We start from the raw sequence: 10,546 nt of genomic DNA on the forward strand, positions 1-10,546 counted from the left end.
CACAATGTTCGTGGGTTTTCTCGGGGTTCTCCCGTTTCCTCTCACTTTCTTCATTCCATCATTTCATTCTTGTCATCACCACCGTCTCTTTTGCCGGAACTCTCCTAAATCTTCTTTGAAGAATGTTGTCCCAATTTCACTTGTTGACCCTGTGCAATTTACCATTCAGAAATGTACAGTCAAAATAAATTAATAAATCATGCAATTTCTCCGGTGTAATTTCCTCTAAATAAGAAGCCTTCTTCAATCACATCTAACAGAAGGAAAGAAAACCCATCCAACCCTAGAAAAATTTTAATTTTTCAACAATTGATTATGATAGTCCCCTTGAAATTTAACTATACCATTTGAAATGTTTCCATGTTGGCCAGCGCAAATCATTTAGTAAACAATAAGAAGGAATTTGTGAAAAAAATTGTGATCTTTGAAAAAATATTTCGAGTGGTGCGGCAATAGTAAAGCTGCACGACAAATATTCCTAAAAATGTGCTTAAAACATTATGTCGAGCTTGACATGAAAGGCAGTAGCGCGTTTCAAACTTATTTGATGATTTGTAACTACACATTCAATAAATGAGCTGACGAATACAGAAGATAACGTGCAGTTTGAAAAATTGGCGGCAAGGTAGAAATTTAAAAAAGTACACGAATTTTATGGTACATATAATTATGTATTTCCAGAAAAATGCATATTTCATTGGTGCATAGATGCTACAATTCATACAGCTAACCTTTCCAGATATTTATATGGTAGCAAAATAATAATAAATAAAAAATACTCATTTAGGGCCAATGACTTTAAAATTTTAAGTTCCTAAGTGAGAGTTCATCTGTAAAAAGTATACCAAACAAAGAAATTTGGAAACTTTTTTCGTGATCTGATGGGTAATGCGAGAGACTTGGGGAACTATTCCAGTATGGATTGTATCAACGCAAAGCAATATTTAACATTTTGTTAGTGATCATCGGCATAGCGGTTATGACTTCTTGCATTTCTTGTATGTACAATTTCTTGAACATTGCTTCCGAATGATCCCCATAGACGTGCAAACGAAGGAAGTGAGTAATTATCTTGGTTACACCCACTTGGCTATACCTACCAGCTAAAACACAGCCAAAGAAATTGTGCTTGCAAAAGATCATTTATATTGCTTTAATTGCAACAAAGTGCTACTTACTTCATTCATTTGTGTTTAGAAAAGAAATGGTAACAAGTCGGTAATATTTACAGATAGTATTGAATTGTTTCGATATTACTCTCCTAAAGTTGCACGAGAATAAGTATGTTCACCATATAACCGCTACCAGGTTATAGAAAGATTTTTTGTGGACACTCTGTATATTTCGTAAAGACTGTGATTATTATTTTCGATTTATACTTTATTCTGCAACGCACGTAAGTTCTTTCTTTGGTGGGAATTGCTTCTTTCCCACACAATTGGACAAAGAAGTCTTTCATCGTTTTTTCATATATATATATTTAAAACGTTGCTTTTAGTGAGAACATTTCAGTTAGTGACTAACCATTTCAGTGTTTCTCCCTGACTCATTATATACACAGTATATATTCTATAGTTATTGGGAACTGAATTAGGTGCTTTCTTTAATCGCTTATGGAAACATTATAATAGATTATAGAAATACGGGCTGACCAGATGTTTCAGCAACCAAAGTGGCGCCAATTGCGTTGTTTCGTAGCCCGTTATCTGTACTTTCTCACGCCAGTGTTATCGCCGTGTCTAGTGCATTATAGGCAGTTGACTAACGTTAACAGAAATTGTTTTCTATATTCTGTTTGTATGTGCATACAGGTGATTTAACTGAGTGATTTTTGAAATGAACTGCCAACACTTTTTCGTTGACCATTGCAACCCGTAGCTTGAGCTTGGATGCTCGGGGAGTTTGACTCCAGGTCTGGAAGCCGTAACCACGCATATCGCGTCGAGCTTCAAATATAAGTTGTGTTAAGGGGCACAAGCTATTAGCCGGTGAAGGACGATTTCTTACGGCTAGCCCCAACTAGTGAAGTCCCAGGTTCACAAACCTAGTGCGCTAAAAAGTTATACACGCGCCCTCCAATATCAGTATTCCACTGTGGAGACCTTCTTTTTGTTTGTTTGCTGAAGATTCACCTTTACGCTGCAGGACTGTTCAGCGTAACAACTGGATTCATCGTGGGACGATCCAGACAACTTTTCCCCAGTGCTAATCCCCCAAGTGTGTCAATGGTGTGAGAGAAGCATTTGTAGTGATACCTGAATTATAATCATATATATATATATAAAGGGCTATATTGCCTGAAAAGGGCAAAGTGTGATTTCAGCGACTAAAATTGTTATACATCCTCGGTGTTCAGTGTTGTTTTCATTTCTCTTCGTTATTTTTTTTATTTATTTTTTTTTTATATACTAGTGCTCTAATAAATAAGTATAGTGTTATTTAATCCAGTGTGTTTTCGTTGTTTGTATGAGTGATGTTTGTGTGCGTTATGGTCTGGATGACCGTCTGATCGTCCGTGAGGTTTTCGATACGAGACACCCGAACCTCTCGGCGCCTAATGCTCATCTCATTATTGAGAGCGACGAGCGATTTGGAAACAGTTTGTAACCTTTTCTTGGAGCGGTCCTTCATCGTCCTGTCCAGGTAAGTCAAAGTATCAGGAAGATACTTATTGGTAGTACCACGAGCGACGGACAGCGACCAGAACTCCAGGCGGTTACAACCACACGAATTAGCTATTAGGTAACTCTCGTAAACGTATTTCTACCATCTTGTTGAAATGTGAATTTGCATTACTAACTCAAGAACACTTTATCCACATTACGTTTAATTAGTCCCTTCAACAACTCAAATGGGTTTCATTTCATTGTATGTCCATTCATTAATATTTTATTTCGTTTTAATCATTTCTTCACGATTTCTCCAACGCTGACGGAAAAAAAGGGAATTTTGAAACAGCGTTACCATTTTGTACAGCGCAAAATTCTAAGCTTTTAGAACGTACCGAACATCTCGATAAGTACTTGACCTATCGATATCAAATAAACGTGACAATGCCAGGGGTGCCCACAAAGGGGGGCTATGACGCAAACTGCGTCATTGAAATATTTGAGGGGGGTAAAAATCTATATAAATATGTTTGAGGGGGTGTAAAAATTAATCGAAAAGATATTTTTTTCATGGAAGAATACCTACGAATAGACAATTGAGGGGGGTGCGTCATGGACATGAAGGGGGGGGGTAGGCACCACTGACAATGCTCCTTATGACATACTGATTTGCTCTATTAATTTTAAACCATACTGTACTAGGGACCTTTTCCAAGTTATTGCACTATTTCCTAACTCAATTTTTCTCTCTTCTATAGTAGCAACACTGTTTAACTGATCCTTCTAAACTTGAAGTCATTTTAAAGAGTTCTTCCCAGTATTTCATTTAATGTGCACAAATAGTTACTACTTCATTCCTTGTGTGTGTTAAAGGCGTTTAAATTTGACACATGTTTAACGCTATTTCTCAAAAAGTATGTAACACTGATCTGCGAGTTTCATTTCTTTCGTCTTTTTCATTGCTGATTCGAATTATGAAATTAAATTTAGGTCATTCCATTTAAAAAATCATAACTTTATATTGGGTTTGCAATACTGTTCACCTGATGATGTTACCCAATATATGATAAAATGTCCCCCTTGTAGTTGCTATGTGCAAAGTTTCGCTTCTCTCTCTCTCTCTCTCTCTCTCTCTCTCTCTCTCTCGGTTTCTCTGTTATAAATGTGGGACATTATAAATGGTGCACCGGTATATATATATAAACACCTGCTAAATATTAAATATAAATTATAATGTGTGTGTGTGTGTGTATATATATATGTTCCCCTTAACAGATAACCCCAGAAACGTCAAAGAGGAAGGAGTCAAGGTGGAAGAGGTACAGAGAAAAATATCTGTGGTTTTAACTGAACGTAAGTATATTCGTTTTCTCTGTGTTATTGTCATGACACTATATAACGTGTCCGTGATTCGGATCGAGGTCAATCCATTTCAAATCGCCCAATTTTAAACAAAATTGTTGCTCAACATTTTTTATTTTCCAAATATTTTTAACATGAGTTATCTATAGGTAGACAGTAACAAAACACCGTTTGAAAAAAAATTCTGCCATAGTTTTTTTTTTTTTTTTTTTTTTTTTTCAGATATTTTTAAAATGGCGGTTGGGCAAATTTCCGTAAACTTGAATTGCCAAGCTATCTTTAAAGATATCAGAATAATTCAAAAACCAATGTGTTCAGCATGAAATGAACTTCAGGTATACATTATTTTAATTTTTGTATGGTGCAAGAGAGTCAGTCGAACTCATTACGGTAAAAACTGGGAGAAAGTAGCAATTCTTAATTTTGACGACCATTAGTTTTATGAAGGAAAGGAGACTCACTAATGATATGTTGTTTCTGTGTTGAATACTTAAATAACTACCTGCAGTATAAGTTTCAGTCCTGGGAATGCACTCCTTTTTTTCTAGAGCTTTTCCAAAATGGCCGAAAACCTTAAAACGTCAATTTTCTTAGGTCAATATCTAAAAAGGGACTGAATGAAAATAAATGAAAATTTTACAGAATGTTCTTTGTACAAATAGGAATATCTCACAAAAATATTATGACGGACTCAACTACATTTAACCCTTTGGGGATCCTATGGTACAATTTTGCACCATACGGGTGTTTCATGGTACATTGCGTTATTTCTCTTCTATTTGAGCTTTTTCGTCCGTTTTTTTTTCCAAGTCCAGAGACATTGTAGAAGACATTACATGTGGTTTCAGACCGTCCTGCGTCCAGACATAGGAGGTGATGACGTCATAATCTTAAAATGTATTTTTTCCCTTTTTAATCCTATGTTCATTATTTTTTGCCGGGCTTATTTTTGAACGTAGATGATTAAACTTTTGCACAAACATTCAGTCCACCGAGTAGTATTTACCAGTTCTTTTGTTCCGATGTCAGTGTTAAAACAGGGGGGGAACCAGAGGGGCAAAGGGTTAAAAAAAAAAGGGATATTTTTACTCCAAAACTCCCGTTTTTCGTCATTTTCCCGCCTCACATACACGATGGGGACACGTGAGTCATACCGTCTGAAAGGCAGTTCCATTCTGAAGAGATCGACGGTCGAATTATTATTCTAGGGTAATTAGGGCCGTCTCAGTGAATTTTTATCCAAATATACTTCTATATAGGGTAAAAGTGGGGCAAAGTAGGGAAATTTTTTCTGGCGGGCCCATTTTTTCACGTAGAAGATTGAAATTTTGCACAAACATTCAGTCCACCGAGTAGTATTTACCAAAAGTATTTTTCCGATTTCTGCGTAAAAACAGGGGGGTCCAGAGGGGCAAAAGTTGAAAAAAAGGATTTTTAGACCAAAAAAATCCCTTTCTTCGGGATTTTCCCCCTTTAAATACATGATAGAGAGACGTGAGTCATACCGTCTGAAAGGCAGTTCTGTTCTGAAGAGAATGATGGGCAAAACATGACCCTAGGATAATTAGGGGTCTCAGGAAATTTTTTCCCTGAGATCATGGTGTTTTGCGGTCGTTTTGGGCATGGTGGGAATTCCTGATAAAATTTCTCCCGCCCTTACTATTCAAGATAGAAAATTGAAATTTGGTACAGACATTTAGTTTACCAAGTACTATTCATCAGATTTTTTGGAGGTCTCTACGTTCACACAGAGGGGGGCAGGGGGCCCAAAGTTGGACAAAAAAATTTTCCCCTCAAAATATTCCCTTTGACATCAAGTTTCCCTCTCCTCGTATATGGTATGGGCATTAGGGTGGGCCGAAAACGGCCGAAAAAAATTTTTTTTAGAAAATTAAGATTGAGTACCGTGCAAAAGTTGTATAATGTTATATTATGTTTCCTCACCAAAACAGAGCCAGATTAAAAAATATTTAACCGGGCCCCGGGGGCCCCAAAGAACGTTAATTTTCAAAAAAATAGTTGCGAGTAGTGAAAATATTATTGAAATATATTTTTTAGAAAGTTCAGTTTGAGTACCATGCACAAGTTGTATAATATTATGTTTCTTCACTAAAATAGAGCCGGATAAAAAGATATTTAACCGGGCCCCGGGGGCCCGAAAGAACGCTAATTCTTTTTAAAAAAGTAGCCAGCAATGAAAATATTATTGAAATATATTTTTAGAAAGTTAAGATTCAGTACCGTGCAAAAGTTGTATAATGTTATATTATGTTTCCTCACCAATACAGAACCGGATTAAAAGATATTTAACCGGGCCCCGGGAGCCCCAAAGAACGTTAATTTTGAAAAAAAAAATTGTTGTGAATAGTGAAAATATTATTGAAATATATTTTTTTAGAAAGTTAAGTTTGAGTACCGTGCAAAATTTATAATGTCATGTTTTCTCGCCAAAACAGAGCCGGATAAAAATATATTTAACCGGGCCCCGGGAGCCCAAAAGAACGTTAATGCTGGAAAAAATATGGTTGTGAGTAGTGAAAATATTATTGAAATATTTGTTTTCAGAAAATTAAGTTTGAGTACCGTGCAAAAGTTGTATAATGCTATGTTTCTTTCTCAAAACAGAGGCAGATAAAAATATTTCACAAGGCCCTGCGGGTCCGCAAAGTGTTATTTTTTTAAAATATATATACCATTATTTTAAGTATGTATAGAAAATTAGTTAAGATTCCTAATACTTTAACTTGACCCCAGGATTTAAATGTTCTGATCTGATGTGCTCTGATCTCTTCGCCTGATTGGTGTTTAGTAGATATAATAGTACGGACACAAATACATAAGGTAAGGTTGAAAAATTGACCAACAAACACCAAACCAGCGCAGAACTCACCACGTGAAGATGGCTACACAGCGAGTTCTTCACACCCACCCTCCTCTTACTTAAAGCTCTTTAGCGGAATCTTGGAACAAAATATTGTGATTTATGTCCAAAGCTTGGTAGATACTTTCGTGCTTCCAGTTTTGCGCGAATATAACCGTCTCGTGCAACACTACCGCATACTTCTGAAGAAGATTCTGTTACTACCTTTAGAGAGTTCTCCAGAGCCTGTATGTGGAAGGGGAACGTGACAAACTGAAACCTCCTCTTTTCCACAATCATTTCGGTTGATTCTTCTATTGATACGTTAGCCGAAATTGGAGGTTTCGTTACTATTACTTCTGACCAATCGGTCAAATCGATATAATCCGCATATTCTTCAGTGCTTTGCCTACTGCAATTGTCAATTAGAACTATAGTTTGGTATTTATGGGCATCAAAATAGAGACCCTTAAAATTAGTAGCTTTACACTGTAGACTGTTTCTTTTTTCACTTTCTTTTTTGCTAGTTTCGTATGGATTTTGTTTTTGTCTACTACCTTGTCTTAGTTAGTTTTGTTCAGTAAATTCATATCTCTAAAACAGCAGATACAATTTTAGCAGCCGACCTATTCGATATATCTGTTAAATCTTTTTCGGTACTCATTTGTTTAGGGCTCAAGTTTGTTTATTTAGGATTACTTTAGATTTTATTCTCTAAACGATAGCTCCATGCGAACTCTTCGTCGTCTGAATTCGGGGTGGAAGCGCTTAATGTATGTTCCAAATACGGGATTGAGGCTAACGATTGTAACCCTCTTGTAATTGGTACCGCAGCATCATAATCGATCTGTGTGTCATGCTTTCTTTTGAGCCTATGGGCTTCTGCTTCATCTACATTGCAACTCGTCATTTGTCTTTGATTTCTCTGATATAATATGAGCTCCCACTCCAAAAGCGGTATATGATTTGATTTACAACACTTACAGGTTAATCTATCGCAGCCTTTGCAAGAGAAAATATCAAATAACTTCTGAGCACCGTTCTTAAATTTCTTTAATTTGGCTCTTAATAGGTATATCTCATTTCTTAATGGGGTTAATGATCGTTTTGCATTTTGAGTTGTAATTCAAAATCATATGCTTAATTCGAAGGCAAGACAATACAGGAAGAGAGGCTCGCAGCCATATTGTTTCTAGTTTATTTGAATTCAGCAATGTAAGCGCCGCCTTCGGAAAGCCAGTGTTATGTATTTTGCATCCAGCTGCGAAAAAGTGATATTCTCTTAAAGTTTGAGAGTTCTGAGGTGGGCTCAACACAAAGGTTTTTCGTGTGTTAATATGGTAGTTATGGAAGTTAGTTAAGCTCTTAATAGTTATTTGCGTATATTGAAACCATGTACCGGTATTTCATGTTTTATGTATTAATAGTATTGTCTGGTAAAATGTTATTACCTAAAACCATTTTATTTGAACAAAAAATTAGGAACTTTAGGGCCACGGGGGCCCGGTTAAATATTATTTTAAAATCAACATATTTGACATGGCTTCATTTCGTACCAATACACAACTTTTGATAACTACTCAATCCTGAATATCTGAAAAAAAATTTTCGGCCCACCCTAATGCTTATGGGGATCTAGGTTCAACTTTTTAGACTTAAGTCTCTGGAAGGAGTCCCACTTTTTGTAACCAGAAGTGTACATCTAACCGTACTCCTAATATATTCGTTTCCCGCTCACCTCACGATAGTTCTGGGTCCACCTCTGGTTGTATATTAGTAATTGCAAAAATAAACTTGAAGAATACATTGGCCCACTAGCTAAAAATGAATTTTGGAAAACAATTTTCCATCGTTTATACAAGTTTCATCTTCACAAATTTGTTAGGGATTACGTTAACAAATGATCGACAAAAGGTCAATTACAATATATTGTCAACGTTGGCAATTGGCAAGCTTATCATTTCCCACTGTTGGACGTACTGTCTGTGTTGGTAAGGCAGTAAGTGACCACATAATTAATTTACTTGTATATTATTCGTTCTAGGTTTGAAAGCATTCGACAATATTAATAAAACAAAATGACCAAAGTACTAAATTTGTGTTAATAACCCTTGCATAACAGTTTCAGTGATGTAACAACGCCTTCATCAGACACGTTATGGAAGATCAATCCAAGATTAACAACTAAAACAGTAAAAGTAGGACACACTTTTCCCAGAGCTAATCAAGTTTTCCCTTCACTTTTTACATGTAAGTCTGTAATTAGGTTCTTGTTGCATACTTTTTCAATTATCGTATTTACAGTTTGCAAATATGGTAACATTTTCAGGATATAAAAACATGAAAGAATTCTATCGTATTCTTTTAATCTTGAAATGCAATCTATAATTTTCATTTAATCTTTGCTTCTTCAGTTGCAATAAACAGTCTCTTTTCTTATTTTTTTTTTTTTTTTTTTCAGATGCCTGAAGATGTTCCTTAAGTTACAGTAGGTCTGATTAATGACTTAAGGGTAACTGCAAACTTGGCGCACATCGTAATGAACATAAATGTGATAATGGTTAAAATTTATTTAAATTTACTTCTATTTGATTTGATTTTGTGTAACTTTATATCGAAGTGTATTTTCTCTTACTGTCATATATTAAGATTTATATGTCCGTCAGTCACTAGAGTTCTTTTTTTATGATAATTAAATAAAGATTTAAACGTAAACTCTTTTATTTCACTCAGAAATAAAAATAAAACAGCCTTACATTACACAAATTTATCGTACAAGTTTTGATATGTTAAAAGAATATGTCAAAATAATTTTCGGCACGTTACGATGATGTTTAGTTTTACAGCTGGTTTTAGAAGTTTTTTTTTTTCAACCAGTTAAACTTTAATACAAAAAAATCTCACAATTATGATTACTCATCGAATAGTGGATTCGATCTTGTCACATGAGTTTCATGATAACGCTCAATGCACTCTAGTCGGTTGTGCATATCTACGGATCTAGGATATCAGTTAGTAGAGATTTGCATGTGATAAGTAAACGACAAGATGTGATAGCGTTTGACAAGAATCGAATTGTGAGCATCCGAATATCTTGATTGCGCCAACGACCGTACTATAGTGCTGCCAAAATATTGATCCGTGGCAAAAATGCTAACTAAAGCTCACACCCTCGACACACGCACGTATTGAGCCAATAAGGGTTCAGTTGTGGCTAAGCGAGAGAGCGAATGGCGAAAGGAAGTGGAATTCCTTCAGCCGATAGCAGCGCTTGGAACGGAAGACTAGGTATCACGTCAATGTAGTATATCTATAGTGTGGTATCTATATAAATCCTTTGTGTGAAGTTTCAGGCCTAGTTAAAATTTAAATGAACTGATGGTCAACCGAGATGAGAACATTATCATCTATAAATAAATTCCATTCATTCGCTTTTAACAAGAAATGTGTTGATGTGATGTCTAAACATTTCCGGAAACAATGACAAACACTATATTTCGTTACCCCTCGAAATGAAACTTTATTATAAATCTTCAGAGCTCCTATATGATAACCAAAATTAGCTGCACCTTTCACAAAACATTGCCCATGTGAGATACATTCAAACCACTCAATTTGATCTTATACATCATTCAAGGCGTGTACGTCACCTCTCTCTATCTTTTTCTCTGTACATATATGAACACGCCAATGTACCGTGTCAAATTTTAAGATG

The 10,546-nt window shown here is 35.7% G+C and overlaps 1 protein-coding gene across 3 annotated transcripts in view; it reads left to right on the plus strand.

The window, feature by feature from the left end:
- Nucleotides 1-9,559, plus strand: part of LOC145688548 (uncharacterized) — a 57,309-nt gene extending 47,750 nt beyond the window's left edge. Inside the window, exons 5-6 of one of the 3 annotated variants that reach the window (XM_081762944.1) lie at nt 3,885-3,962; nt 9,293-9,559. In XM_081762944.1, the coding sequence (XP_081619070.1) occupies nt 3,885-3,956 (72 nt within the window). In that variant the 3' untranslated portion in view covers nt 3,957-3,962; nt 9,293-9,559. The remainder of the gene's footprint in view (nt 1-3,884; nt 3,963-9,292) is intronic. The other 2 variants (XM_081762941.1, XM_081762943.1) reach the window with 2 other exon arrangements.
- Nucleotides 9,560-10,546: the final 987 nt, after the last annotated feature.

This window comes from Thermobia domestica, chromosome 6 (assembly GCF_964235325.1).
Source record: "Thermobia domestica chromosome 6, izTheDome1.hap1.1, whole genome shotgun sequence".
Lineage (NCBI taxonomy): Eukaryota > Metazoa > Arthropoda > Insecta > Zygentoma > Lepismatidae > Thermobia > Thermobia domestica.